Source organism: Gallus gallus, chromosome 8 (assembly GCF_016699485.2).
Source record: "Gallus gallus isolate bGalGal1 chromosome 8, bGalGal1.mat.broiler.GRCg7b, whole genome shotgun sequence".
Taxonomy (NCBI): domain Eukaryota; kingdom Metazoa; phylum Chordata; class Aves; order Galliformes; family Phasianidae; genus Gallus; species Gallus gallus.
In genome coordinates, this window is record NC_052539.1 from 5,810,195 (window position 1) to 5,824,352 (window position 14,158).

General features: G+C 51.9%; 1 protein-coding gene and 1 long non-coding RNA gene across 4 annotated transcripts; one reads left to right on the forward strand and one right to left on the reverse strand.

Moving 5' to 3' along the window:
* The first annotated feature begins 23 nt into the window (after positions 1–23).
* Positions 24–14,034, forward strand: STX10 (syntaxin 10). 2 transcript variants are annotated; one of them, XR_005861807.2, is made up of 9 exons: positions 24–93; positions 2,454–2,623; positions 3,198–3,292; positions 5,266–5,328; positions 7,157–7,279; positions 8,522–8,628; positions 10,150–10,244; positions 11,934–12,300; positions 12,414–14,034. XR_005861807.2 is itself a non-coding variant. In NM_001006531.2 (8 exons), exons 1-8 carry the CDS (start codon positions 59–61, stop codon positions 12,008–12,010), a joined length of 765 nt encoding a protein of 254 aa, NP_001006531.1. In that variant the 5' UTR covers positions 24–58; the 3' UTR covers positions 12,011–14,034. The 2 variants fall into 2 exon arrangements, 1 of the variants encoding a protein (NP_001006531.1); NM_001006531.2 differs by having other exon boundaries at positions 11,934–14,034.
* On the reverse strand, positions 2,621–10,711 carry LOC107053937. 2 transcript variants are annotated; one of them, XR_001467760.3, is made up of 3 exons: positions 5,243–10,711; positions 4,522–4,681; positions 2,621–2,974 (listed from the first exon to the last, which is right to left on the reverse strand). It is a non-coding gene; the product is annotated as an uncharacterized LOC107053937 (long non-coding RNA). The 2 variants fall into 2 exon arrangements; XR_003076516.3 differs by having other exon boundaries at positions 5,221–10,711.
* Positions 14,035–14,158: the final 124 nt, after the last annotated feature.

Consider the following 14,158-nt stretch of genomic DNA (forward strand, 5'->3'; position numbering starts at 1 on the left):
GCATGCGCGCAGGGCGGAGCGCTGGGCAGCCGGGGCGCTCGGCGGCGTCGGCGCCATCATGTCGATGGAGGACCCGTTCTTCGTGGTGAAGGGGTGAGGGATGGGTTCGGGTCTGTGAGAGGAAAGGTGGGGGTTGGGGCGGCGGAGGGGTTTGTGAGGGGGGAGGGAGAGGAGAGAGTTAGGGATGCGGGGGGGAGGCGGCTGTGAGGAGAAGAATGGGGTAATAGGGAGGCCTTGAGGGGGAGGGAATGGGCCGGGAAGGGGATGTGAGGGGAGGGATGAGGGTGAGGGCTGGGGGGTCTGTGGGGAGAAGAGCGAGGGGCGGGGGAGTTCTGAGGAGAAACGTGAAGTTGGGGCTGTGAGGGGAAGGGTTGGGAGGCAGTGAGGGGCCAGCAGGGATCTGGGGGGACTGAGGGGACAGCAGGGATCTGAGGGGGCAGCAGGGATCTGGGGGCAGTGAGGGGTCAGTAGGGATCTGGGGGGGAGGGCTGTGAGGGGCCAGCAGGGATTTGGGGGGCTGTGAGAAGCCATCAGGAATCTTGGCAGTTCTGTGAATGTTCTGCCCCTGCTGTCACCCCCAAAGCCATTTCCACCCCCCTCCGAGACGCTCCCCTGCGAGGCGTGTGCCAGAGATGTGCCCACACAAAGCCACTTGTTCTGAGGATCTCTGAGCAGCAGAAGTCCCTGCTGGAAGCTCTGCAGGCACGCTGCAAGCTGGAGATGTGCTTGCTGCAGGTGCAGCACCTGGCATGCTGGCGTGGCTGCCCAGCCTGGGGGCAGCGTGTCCAGCTGTTATCATCGATCAGCTGCACGTGGGATATGAGGTTGCAAATGTCACCGTGCAGTGGGCAGAGCAGGGCTGGATGCAAGCTGCTCCTCATTGAGGGCATCCCCAAAGTACCAGAGCCTGGTGACCGTGCTGAGAGAGAGGATCAGGCACCAGGCTGAGGAATGGACCACACGGATAGTGGCACTGAGGAAAGGCAGAACAAAGGCAAACACAAAACAAAGGCAGTTGAGGTCAGAGGAAAGGGAAACTGTAACTAATAGGGGGAAAGAAGCTTAGCTTCCAAAATTCAGCGTGGAGCCACTTTCAACTCCTGCTGCTGCTGTTCTGCTCCGCGTGGCAGTGGCACAGTGCTCAGGAAGAGCAGTGGGAAAAGCCAGGTGAGCAAAGAAGGTGTGGGAAAGGCTGCAGGGCAGCCAGCAGAAGGGGATCCCTGCCAGGCTAAGCTGGTGCTGGGGGGAACAAATGCTAATTGCTGTGGGTGGGGAGCAAACAGCCGGTCAGACTTTCCAGAGAGATTCCTGCACCACAAGGGGAAGGGCTGGGAGGAGAGAGGGATGTTGTGCTGTTCCTGGTGTTAATTATTAGCCAGCAGATTAAGGTGGAAGGAGTTGAGCCCAACCACATGGCGTTCAGTTTGCTTTCCTTGCATTTGTAACTCCTCCTGTTAGGATGTCCAGCTTTGAATTCCTGCTGGTAGGTACTTCTCCAAGTAGGTACAGGTGAAAAAAACAGAACTTTTGCTTGCAAGCAGCAGAGAGAACAGAGCACAGCTGCTGACCTTAGAGCTCTAGACACGACAGATGCAGAGCCATAGACAAGTCTGCTGCCTGGTGCAGACGTGGTTCATCCCTTCTGGGCTTTCCCAACAGATAAACTGCTTTCCTTTGCTGGAGATAAATCCCTGCATCTTACATGGATGCTGACTTTCTGCTGGCTGTCACACCAGCATCATCTGCATCTTTCATCCTAGCTCCTCCTGGACCTGAGTGATTTGTTCCCAGGTCAGGGCTGCAGTGCCTTTAGGTACGGAGAATTGCTACCTGCTGCTCGCCCCTCATCACAAATGCAGCATTCAGTGCTGTCAGCAAAGCCTGTGTTCCCATGTTGTGAATGCACTCGTCTCCAAAAAGCTTAGAGCAGCAGAAAAGACTTCTGTTCCCTAAGCCAGTGTAGTAGAGCTGTGTAGTTTTCTAACGCTAACTTAAAATAAACAGTGCTGGACTCAACAGTCTGCCTGACTGCTGTGGGGACAGCTCCTATAAATGTTGTTTGTCCTTGGGGTATCTTGCTCAGGTAGTCTTTAGAGGAATGCAGAACATGAATTGCCACGAGGGCAGCCTTGTCCAGCCTCTCACACCGTGCTGTCTCACCTTTGTGTCGCTCAGCAGAAACCACTCCTGATTAAATTGGTCTTTTTCTTAATTGTGGTCGCTGACCTGAAAGTTGTTGCTTGTCACTTTGTGCTTCAGCAGGAGAGGAGACTGGGTTTTTCAGTGGGTATGGCAAATCCGTGTTGCACAAAATAAACTAAAAGTGGTTGAAGGGAAGGCACTCGCAGGGAGGCTGCACTTCCAGGCTCTTTTGGGCATGGCGTGTCCCAGCATGACTGCTGCAGAACAGCTGATGCAGTCCCTTCACTTCTCTTTCTTCACCCCAACCGCAGGGAAGTGCAGAAAGCTGTGAACACTGCCCAGGGGCTCTTCCAGAGGTGGACAGAGCTCTTGCAGGATCCCTCCATTGCCACAAGAGAAGAAATTGACTGGACCACTAATGAGCTCAGGAACAATCTGCGGAGCATTGAGTGGGACCTGGAAGACTTGGATGAAACAATTAATATCCTTTCTGGAGTTCTTTGGAGGTTGGGGCATGCAGTTCCCAGGCTGTAAGAAATAGCTACGTACCAGCTCTTGCTGGTAGTTAATTTTTGCAGACACCGAGACTATCAGGGATTGAATTTTGCATTTACCTCAGCTTTGCTCGAACAGCAAATGAGTTCAGCAAAAGAATTTCCCTCTGCCTTTTGTTTTCCCTTTGACAAGGTATATTATAAGACGCTTTGTTCTTAGAAGCCTGTTGCATTGTGTGAATTTGGATTTCTGTGTAGTCACTCATACTCCAGGCTGGCTTCCAAAGTTATTCCTTTTCCCTTGTGTTCAGCTGAAAGCACTGCACAGCATTGGAGAACTGAAAAAAAAAAAGGCAGGAGAGAAACCTCATTCTGGTGCATGTACTGTGTTGAATGTTGCTGCCATGCTTTCATCCCTCCAGCATCCAGTGTTTTGCTAATCAAATTTTAGGAAAAGGTGCAGCACAGTGGAAAAGCACCTCTTTGTGGGCTCCCATCAGGGCAGTTTGTTTGTCTGTGTGCACTGAACACCACTCACAGACTCCTTGACTTCTCTCCTACGCATTGTTGAGGCGAACCCTCGGAAGTTCAACCTGGATGCCACGGAGCTGGGTATCAGAAAATCCTTCATCACGAGCACACGGCAGGTGGTCAGGGTAAGGAGCAAGGACTAGGATGGGGAAAGAGAAGGCAGCTTGGGCGGTTAAAAAAAGGCAATGGGGTGACTAGGTCAGGGCTGAACAGGAGAGCAGAGAGTAAGCCTGCTACCTGCTCACCCTCAGGCTGCCTCCTCATCCCCACATCACGTGTTCCCACCGAGGACTGCCTGACTGGGGTCAGGTGCAGGGCCCATGTTGCCTAGCATGCCTCTCTTGCACTGATGAATCTGGAAGCCTGTACAAACTGGAAAGGAAGACTAATGAGACCCTTCTGCTATGCAAGTCTCTTTTCAGAGTCAAAGGAAAATTTGCCTATTCGGTGCTTGCATCTCAGTTTTCAGAAACAGTCCTCTTTGAACACTGACATCTGTTTAGAGCCCAGCGTTATTTATGTGGCTTCCCCCTGCCACGAAACAGTCAAAACAACCATTAGTTTTATTTTTAACTCAGGGAAGATTTCTGTTTGTTTGTTTAAGCTCACACTCTTAAATATCAGTACTTCAGAGAGAGGTGGGCCTGGCAAAGCTCTGCCTGTTGGACCACAGCTTCACACAGCTCTGTGCTACAGGCAGCATTAAAGTGAAGTTCAGTAGCACCTGCAAGAGCAGCAGCATTTATTCACATAGCTGTTAGGGAGGACTCGGATGCAGGAGGAGTATTTTAACAGCTCAGTGGTAATAAATAGAGAAGAAAAATCTTTCTGAAATCTTCACTGCCTGCTGACACACTGGTTAGGAAGCTTTCTCTCTATTAATAGCTACACTCAGTGCAGCTTAGTTTCTGCTTTCCCTCATGGCTCGGATGTTCCTTTTTGACAAGCTGCATTGCTGTGGCAAGCAGCAGGCTTGTTATCCTACCTGCAGTCCTGCAGTCAGGAGTCAGCTCTTAAGGCTTGCTGCCTGCGAACTGATCCTGAAGCCACACCAGCCCCAGCAGCAGGCACGTGCTTGCTGCCTTGTCCTCAGTGTAGTTGGCTCTTGAAACAAACAGGATCAGGCAAGCCTGCTTTTTAGGTCCCCTTTTCCTGACTGAAAACTGCTGCCTGGTGGGTTTTGGAGCAGTGTGCCTTACTGTTAAATGAAATTCTTTACTGGTGGCACGCAGTTACTTGACTTACGTTTTCCACGGAGAGGGTTCATGATAGAAAGCAGCTTGTGCATTACAAGTAACCAAGTGGGATCTGCTGCTTGTAAGTGATACATCTCTGAGCAGTAAAACATACCTACCTGTCTTCTGGTGACATCAGAACTCTGGTGGTGGGTAAGGTGAATCAGCACCTGCTGGATCATACTGGCTCCATGGCTCCTGTAGGGCTCATCTGCCCTATAGAAACTAAACTGGTTTGCACTGGGAGTAGGAGCCTCCTGTGGCTGTCTTCTGTAGGAACTGAAGGGCAAAATGTCATGAGTAAAAGAGAAAACACAGAGACAGTCAGAGAGGAGGGCCATATGACAGGAAATCTAACTTGTCCTTTGCAAGATTAAATCAGGTACAACTGGGAATAAAGTGCAGGGTACAGGCTTCCAAGACCTTCAAGAACGTAACTTCTTTACAGTCTGTCAATGAGAACATTAATCTAGCATTACACAAATCAAAGTGTTTCTGGCTGAGCAGTCTAATCTAGCTGTAGATGTCCCTCTTCATTGTAGGGGAGTTGGACTAAATGACCTTTAAAGGTCCCTTCCAACCCAAATGATTATCTGATTCTATAAAAATGAGTAGTAAATGAGGAATATTTTCAAAATATTCCATTGCTGTTGATTCCAGTATTAGTAAAGCAGTGAACTGCAGTGGAGCTTTTAACAGCATTTTTCCAGACTCTTCAAAACTGCATGTTTTCAAAGAAAATTTCCCTTCCGTCACTCCCCACCAAGAAATCTTTCTGGGTATAGACAGCTTGGTAGCAAACTGAAGCTGAAAGTCACCTCAAATCCAATGCTTACGTACTTCTTCTTTCTTTGAACAAACAGGAAATGAAGGATCAGATGTCAAACTCCTCCATGCAAGCACTGGCTGAAAGAAAAAACAGGCAGGTGAGAATCAGAAGTGGGCAAGCTAAGTGAATGCAGTGGTTATTTGGTACTTTAAAGAGCTAGAAGGGTTTATCAGCTCTGACAGCTGTTTTGAGACGTGTTAGGTGTAGCTTTTGTATCACTTAGACTGGAGACCCACACCATAAGGTAGAGCATATAGCATTGGCTAAAGCTCCTTTCTAGCTGTAAGTGCCATATATATCCCATTTTGTAGCACATCACCTTACAAACATTTGTTCTGAGAAAGGGTTTGCATGCTGCAGCAAAGCTGTGTGTTTGGGCCATGTCTGTCTCACTGATCTGAGAGCGTTGGTTCTGTCAGGCTCATTGCTGCCTCCCTCTTTCAAACCTGTCTCTCAAAGCAGTAAGTCACCACTCACCATCTGTCTCCATCTTCAGAAATGCTTGTGTACAGCCATCAGCGTTGCATCACCCTGAAGAAGGGGGAATCTCCCTCCACCTCAGGAGGAACAGTCAGAATCCAATTCCGTACATGTAATCCTGTGCTCTGCTGTATTTAGGAGCCAGGACGCCACATCCCTTCACAAATAGCTGCCTCACATGATCATTAACCTTGTAAGAAGATGGAAGAAGCTCAAGGAGCCTCAGGTTGTCTGCACTTGTAATCTAAGGAATAGAAATAGATGCAGCTTTTGCTTCTCCCTGGCCGGTGAGACTGTAAGGAGATCTTTGAGCTGACTTCCAGAGCTGCCTCTGTCAGAGTTGGTGTGCTGTATCTGGCTGCGTCAGTCTTTATCACCTGTGGCAAAAATGGCAAACTGCAAGAAGATACTGAGAAGCACAGAGCTGGTTTGTCAGCCTGTTACAGGCTTAACTGACGTGCTTGGCAAAAACTTGGAGAAGCAAAGGCCCTTACTGCCTTGCTCAAACAAGCCTGTAGCTGTCTCTAAGTTTTGTTGCTTTACTTAAAGCTGCTAGCTGCAGGAGACCATATGGCCCAGCTCACGCAGAGACATCTGGTCAGGAAAACTCATTTCCCCTTGCCATCTTCCTTCCCCAGCCCCTCGCCTTCCCTCAAGTCCACAGAGCCTCAGCTGGGCAGGGCTACAGCAGCTTCTCCAGCATGTCTCTGTGTCTGAGAGGCCAGCTTTTGGCTGATGGTGACCTGATCCTCATGGACTAAGGCTGGCAAACACAGACTTCCCTCCGGAAGCTGCGTCAGAGCTTCCTTCCAGGGACCAGATGTCCTCAGCTGGAAAGCCACTTCTCTGCTGGATTTGCACTAGCTTCTCTGTTGAGGTCGTAGAGCAGGTAGAGAGCGTAATCTCGCAGTGTGGCATACTTGCAGCGTAACAGGTAACCTGAATGAAAGAACATAAGTCCTGCCTACAACACTGCTGTGTTTATATTGCACTGTTCTACTGTCAGCTCATCTGGTTAAGTACTTTATCCAGACCTTCAGCCCATAAGCAGCATGGCGTTCAGTTCCATCTGTACACCTGGTAACAAGATGTATCTGGATACTTCCCAGCTCACACGTCCTCCTAGCACACAGTGCTTCATCTTGAACAGACCTTTACTAGTCCTTTGGGTGGTGCAGGCCTTCTGCTTGCGCTGTCTGTCAGTTGTGCTCCAGCTCTCCCGTTAGCGGAACAGCATTTCTGCAGTAATCATGCTGCAGATATTTCCCATGCTAGCATTTGGCACTGCATTGTTTTAGTTTGTGCCAGCACTCTGGCTGAACAGTAGAGGGGGAGGAAAAGGATGCTGTAGGCATGTGCACAGGAGCGTTGCCTTGTCCTCCTTCCCTGAGACCAGCTGTGAACAGACACAGAGGTGTTGCTAAGGGACTTCTGCATCTGTTTAGGCACTCCTGGGTGAAAGCAGCAGTCAGAGTTGGAGCTCTGGACCTGACAAATACAGCCGTCTGGACCGGGAGCTGCAATTAGCAAATTCACACTTCATTGAGGAGCAGCAAGCTCAACAACAGGTAAGGCAGCTGGCACAACACAGGCGGAATAGCTTTGCTTGCCAAATGGGTGTCAGGGGGATGGGGTACAGACTTCAGGAGCCAGAAAAAATCCAGCCCTCAGCTGGCCTGGATCCAGGAGCCTGACAACCTGATAGCTTAAAGTACACCTGTGCATATGTTCCATGTACAGCATAGCTTTAGATGCGTCTTGCTTGGTGCAGTTTTTAACCATTGAGGCTTGTCTTCCACTTACGTACAGAAGGCAAACAAAGTCTGGAAGCAGCAGCACGCTGAGTTTTAGCACTAGAAGAATTGCTCAAATCCTTGGAAGAGTAGAAACGTTGCATCCAGAAGAGCATTCATTTATCTTACTAAACTTTCGTTAAAAAATGAGCTGGTGTTTGCTGCTGTTTGTGTGCATCCCCATCAGAACAGACAGGGAGCAGGAGTACGTGCCTGCTTCCTTTTCCTGCCCTTGTCAACATGAGATTCGTGAGAAAGCCTGCGTGAGGGCTTTGCAAGGAACCCTGGCGAGGTGCTCCCCTGGAGCAGCGCCCGAGCAGCGCAGATCCGCCTCCAGCAGCCCACCCAGACACAGGCCTGTATATAGGCAGCTTCTCCAGGCAGCAAGCTCTGCTGGAGCTTCTGATACATGACGCCAGCCAGCTTTCAGATGAGTTTTACCTAGTGACTCTAGGAAGATAAATAGATTCCAAAGTAGGTAACTAGGGTAAAGCTAATCCTTAGCGTGATTGTGCCCTGAAAGTGACTTAAACCATCAGCAGACCTATTCCTTTGGCACATTCAGAGCCAGACGGGTTATTTTTAGCTGTAGAAGCTGCAACAGCCTCTTACTTGTGTTAACCCCTCGTTAACTGCAGAGTTTCCCATACACAGCCTCAGCAGGACTCCTGCTCTGGGCAGCAAAGCTTGAGGTTCTGCTGCCTTCAAAGAGTCATCTTAGAGGTGGACGCAGCGGGGAAGGGGCACTGCTAAGCCGAGGCTGAATTTGGAGGCATGGTTGAGGAAGCTGCAGCCACCTGTGCCACAGGAACAGGGGTAGGCTCTCCTGCTGCTGCCACTTCTCATGCATTTCTTAGAAACATGGTCCTTGTTCCTGGAACCTTAGGTCTGTTTCCAGGCACCACAGTTGATGTTGGCAGAGTGGTGAGCATCCGTCCACATGAGCAGCTGGCTGTGACCCAGCTGCAGAAGGAAGCAGATGTATAATCACCCATTTTTCCTTCTTTTTGGCCCCAGTTGATTGTGGAGCAGCAAGATGAGCAGTTGGAGCTGGTCTCTGGCAGCATTGGGGTGCTGAAGAACATGTCCCAGCGCATCGGCGGGGAGCTGGAGGAGCAGGCAGTGTAAGTAGGTGACACGGTGCCAAAGGCCCTGCAGGTGTGGGGCTGGCTGCAGCACAGCTGGGGGTCCTCGCTGATAACCCTGTTGCATCCTTGAATTTCCTGGTTCCTCAGGCAGCCTCTCCTAGCTCATCTGCAGCACCTTAGGCTGCCTTTGATTTCAGGCTGTGGAAAGCATTTCATATTGCAGCCTGCAAGGATCCTACCGCAGCCATGTTCCTTTCAAAGCCTGCACCTGGGGCAGGTTTAGCTGCCAGTTTACCTTCCCTTCTCTCTTTGCTGATTTTTTAAACACCACCCTTAAGGCACACAGTAAAGCTCCTTGGCTTCTAGCAGCCAGCAGTGTGCAGCAGGTGAGGGAAGGCAGTGCTGCCTATTAGGGATACTGGGTGCTTTCCCACTCCGTAGGGTTTTGTGCTACCCCAGACAACTGCATGGAGCTGTGTGACTCGGGAGCTCAGAGCTCAGCCTTGCCACACAGAGCTGCATTCATAGTTAAAGCTAAAAATAATCCTCACCCACACACAGGGTTAAAGGGTAGCCCACAAAGTAGCTTGTATCCACCCATTTACATATAAATTAGATTTCTTTCCTTTGCAAAGAAGTGCATGAAGTTCTCAGTTGTGCAGACTAACAGACACTTGAAGGGTTTGTGCCTAAACCCCCCTTGTTTGGCTGACAAGAGGCTGGAGGGCTGAGGGCCCTTGTGATGTCTCTGGTGGGTAGGAGGAACTCCAAAGCACCTCCTGTGTGAAGTCTGGCCACAGCAGGTTGGTGTGGTGCATCTGTTTCCAGGTCACCACATAAGCCATCAGTGCTTGCAAGCAGATAATTAAGGCAATATGGCTTTTTTTTTTTCTACAGCTCTTTGTTCTCCGTGCTTTTAAGGGTGTTAAGTTTTTAAGTTCTACTCACTGGAGATGGCTGGGATAGCTTTGATCCTGGATGTGCTTTGTCTTCAGGTGGGTTCTTGGCGCTGACAAAGCACAGCTACAGAAAGGCTTTCAGATCTATTACAGTTGCTGTGTGGAGGAACTGGAGATGTCACTTCTGTAGCATTTAAAAAGCACCTTAAAAGCAATTGCAAATCTCAGTCCTGCTTGATACCGGAGTGGAACAAGATTTTAGCTTCAAGTGCAAGCCCTCAGCAAGAGAAGGGATTTAAAGTCCAAACTGGCACCTCGATCTACACATTCACTGCTAATCATGGATTATAAACAAGACTTTCATCTTCAAAGGAGGAAACCCCCACTGCTCACCTTTGAGAGATGTGCAGAGTTGGGGGACCAGTCTGACAGGCATCCCCATGACTTCTCACTTTCCACCAAAGCCGAGCTGCTGCTTCCAGCAGGATTTTTTTCCCCTTGGGTGCTTTCAGGAGATCGTGCTGTGTTGCTTTTCTCTGCCACTCTGTGATGCACCGATCAGCCAGGTGTTCTGATCAGTGTGTGTGAGCGCAGCAAGCGATCCCAAAGGCACGTGTGGCTTTGCCTGTTGACCAATACTGTGCTTCTCTGTCCCCAGGATGCTGGATGACTTCTCCCACGAGTTAGACAGCACTCACTCACGGCTCGATAATGTCATGAAGAAGCTCGCTAAAGTGTCTCACATGACAAGCGGTAGGTGCAGGGGAGCCGGGTCTGGGCCTGGAAAGGGAGAGGCACATGTGTGAATCGTAGGGGTGGAGCACTACGTGCTCCCAGATCCAAGCTGAGGGGAGGGAGCAGCTCCAGCTGCTTGAGAGGTTAAAGAGGGAGAAGGCATCCAAACCTTGTAGCTGCTCATGCCCAGATACTGTTCTGTAGTCTGCCCTCAGCCTTTGTGCTATATACAGGTGTCTTTCTATTGATGTTGTTACTGCTGCACTGGGAAAACCCCCTCGTAGACGATAGGAAGGAGAGCTCTGCAGCCTCTCATGCTGCTCGCGGTTTCCCAGGCCGCCTGCTGAGCAAAACACTGCCACCGTGCGTGCCTTCTCCAGCTGCAGCAAGTCCCTCCGCTAACCTCGCCTGCCCGTGCGCTGCTGGCGCCAGCGCTGCCGTCGCGTTTCCTTGCGGCCGAGAGAGGCGATTTCTGCGCTGGGGAGGCTGAGCCCACGAGAAAAGTCCTTATAAGGCTGTGCCTGAACGTGGTGGGCTGGCGGCCGGCCGGGTGCCGTGGGCAGAGCAAACAGGAAGCTCGTGCCTGCCGGGAAGTCCCCGCCACTCACACCCCACGCTGCGGTGCTTTCTGCGTCGCCTCCCCCGCTGCCGGTGCTCGTGTGGGGGGTGGGAGCAACAGGAAGGGAGGGAGGAACTGCTCTGCAGGATCGGGCTGGGCTGGGAACTCACAGCATAATGGAACTACAGCCACTCCACAGGCCTGGTGGTCCTCTGGCAGCACAGCAGCTGGCAAATCCTGCATCTCTTCCCCTTTCCTCCTAGTGAAATGCTTTGATCAGAGCAAGAGCGTTTCTGTTGCCACTGGCACTGCAAGCAACAGGGCTGATGGGGAGGGCTCTTCCCAGGGCTCGCTGCAGTGCTCAGTGCCAGCAGCTCCATCCCCACCACTGCACCATCTCACAGGGGCTGTATGTCTGCCGCTGCAGACGTGGCCACGGCCGGAGAGCAGCTGTGCAGCCTGGCATCGCCCACTCACAGCTTGCTGCAGACAGAGCTCATGTGGGGGAAGGCAGGCCCTGCACGAGTCACGTGGCTTCTGCGGTGCGGTCGCAGCTTGCGCTGTGTCCAGGGACAGCGGGGTTCCTGGTGCCAGGAAGTCGGAGGCGAGCTTGAATCCAGATGGGGGGAAGCCTTCACTGTAGGAGCAGAACGGTGTCAGACGGTGTAGAACAGCAGTACAGGCTGGTATGGTTTTGTTCTGTAAAATGCCTTCATATCTTTTCCAAAAAAAGCATAAGAATTCCTCCAGTGGTGTGCTGAGCTCCCCGTGGCAGATCCTAGAGGCAGGGCAGTGTTTGAGCACGTGCAGAGCATGGACAGGTGAATCCCCGGGCAGCAACGCACAACAGCTCTCTGCTTCTTCCTGATCGCTTTTGAACCAGCTTATCAGATCTGTTTGAACATGACTGGGGAGAAACCTCAAAATTCCACACTGCGGTCCCAAAAAGCAGCTGCATCTTGGAAGAGAAGTGCTGTCACCCCCCAGGCAGTAGGGGACAGCCTGCAGAGGGGAATGCTGCTTGTTCTGCTGGTGAGGGAGCTTTCCTTTAGAAGGGAAGCACAGTGAAAGCAGCGTGGTAAGGAAAAGCTCTCCTCCAGCTTTCCTTCTATTAAAGGAAGAGGACCGACACTTCCTTTTTCTTCCAGATCGGCGGCAGTGGTGTGCAATCATCGTCCTCTTTGTCATCTTGCTGGTGGTGCTGGTCCTGTTTCTTGTCCTGTGATGGACTGAACTTCCTCAGACGCCTCCTCTCCTTTCCCTGGCCCCCGTAGCACGGGGAAATGCAACTCTTTCCGTCCGCCCACAGAGATCCCTGTCAAGAAGACCCGTGCCCGGCTCTCACCGTTCTCCTCCGAGGACCAAGGCCTGGCTCCACCAACGTCTCCCCCAGCCCTGGGGAGGGCGGACAGAGGACAGGAGCAGTTGTGGCTCCCCGACCCTGTCGGGCTGCCTCCTGCCCCACGGTGCTGCCATCTGGTCCCCAGGCCCTGGGGGGGACTGTACCCCTCACAGGTATGAGCCGGCTGCAGCAGTCCCAAGCCCCCTGTGTGGACACAGGGCAGGGAGCCTTGGCAGGGTACGGGGGGTGGAATTGTTTCACTGAGCATTACGAACTGCATCGCCAGCCCGTGGGATGCTTGCCAGCCAGAAGCATTACCGGGAGGAGCGGTGGCCTGAAACCCCGCAGCAACGTGCACCCAAAGCAAGGGAGGGCAGCCCCAGCCAGCACCACACCTTCCGGTTAGCACCAAGATCCTGCAGCATTCACATCCAGGACCCCGAGGCAGGAGCTGACACGCTGCAGGTAGGTGAGCTGCAGGTGTGATGTCCTGCCATGGATGGACACGGGGCTGGGGCCATCAGCCCGAGGCTGGTTTCACACGGCTCGTCAAGTCACCTCCTGTTACACAAGCCTCTCCGGCTCGCTGACTGATGCTTTCTTTCCCCTTGTATAACCAAGCTTCTGTTTAACAGCTGCTTCCCTTTGGCAAGTGATTTGTCAGGTCTGAAATAACTTATTATTATTTTTTTTTTTTAAGGAAAAATTCTTTTAGTGACTTCTGATGACCATTCAGGCCGCATTCATTCTGCAGCTGCAGGATGCATTATCAGAGGAATGGGGCCTAACTATGTATTTCAAGTGCACACAAACGTGTAAATAGGATGTCTTAATTTTCCCCAACTGCTATTCTTTCTGGAAACGTCAGTTGTAAGCAACCCAGAGCCAGGAAGCTCAGAGCCAGGTCACGTTCTGTATCACTTCCCAGTGCTTTTGTTACCTTCGGGTTGTTTGGCAGGGGGATTGCCTCAGCAGTGCTGGCCAGGCATGGGTAGCAAAACACCATGAGGAAAGCTCACCCTGGCGGTGTTACTGGGGAGAAATACAGATGGGTTTCGTGCAGTTGATTACAGGAGGATGGGATGATGCTTCAGGAAAGAAAAGATTCGGTAGTGAAGTCTGCTCCTGTACTTTAGGGGGGGGGAAGCACCAAAAGATGGGAGGCGGGCTGACTTGTGCCTTCCATCTGGCTATCAGATGGGGCTGGGGGAGGAAGCTGACTGGTGCTGACACTGAGGCCTCTGCTGAAGCTGCAAACCAGGCCCCCAGAGCCACACTCCTCAGAAAGGAAATTGAGCACCTAGAGCACTCTGCCGCCCAGGACACACAGCCCTGGGGGCTTTCTGGCTCTGTTTGGATCTTCCCTGTCCCTCTTATTGGGCCCTCACACCAGGAGCTGGTGGCATTGTGCCTTTTGCAGCCAGGCTTGGGATGGGGGGGAGACCCAACAGCCCTGTTACGTCGGGGCGGCTCCTCTTGTAATGAACGCACACGTGCCCTTAATGCCAACCTGCACAAGTTATTATGGCAGTTACTCCCAATCATTGCACAACATCTTGTCTCTTTTGGTTACGCTGTAAGAAATACGTACTGTCTCTTTCCCAAGGCAGGCTTTGGCAGTGTCTGCACGGCACTCTGGGCTCCATACCTCTCGGAGAGTGGGTTTTCAGTGTGGTTGCACGTCATCCAGGAGCGGCTCCTGGTGCTCCAAGGAGGAGTGCTCTGTTCACACTCCGTGCCAGGTTGCAGCCCTGCTGCCGTGCTCCGTGTCTGTCCAGGTGTCACTGCTCCCCACCTGTCTTTGCTCCTTTCCCTTTGTACGTTTGCTTTTTCTGTTGGTGGTGTTGCCTGTCCCTTTAATCCTAAATAAAGGCATTACTGCTGCCAGTGTGTCACGGCAGAGGAAAGCACTGGTCGCTCTCGTAGTAACAGGGACAGGCTTGGGGGCTCTTTGGCTGTGCGGCAGCAGAGTGCAGCAGCTCCATCCCATCGGGTGCAGGCAGCGCATCCCCAGCATTGGCACCAAGGCAG

Coding starts and splice junctions, on each gene's coding strand:
- STX10 (NM_001006531.2), top strand. CDS start 59: ATGTCGATGGAGGACCCGTTCTTCGTGGTGAAGGG. Junction 2,624..3,197: donor AGACTTGGATGAAACAATTA/ATATCCTTTCTG, acceptor CTTCTCTCCTAC/GCATTGTTGAGGCGAACCCT. Junction 3,293..5,265: donor GCACACGGCAGGTGGTCAGG/GTAAGGAGCAAG, acceptor TTGAACAAACAG/GAAATGAAGGATCAGATGTC.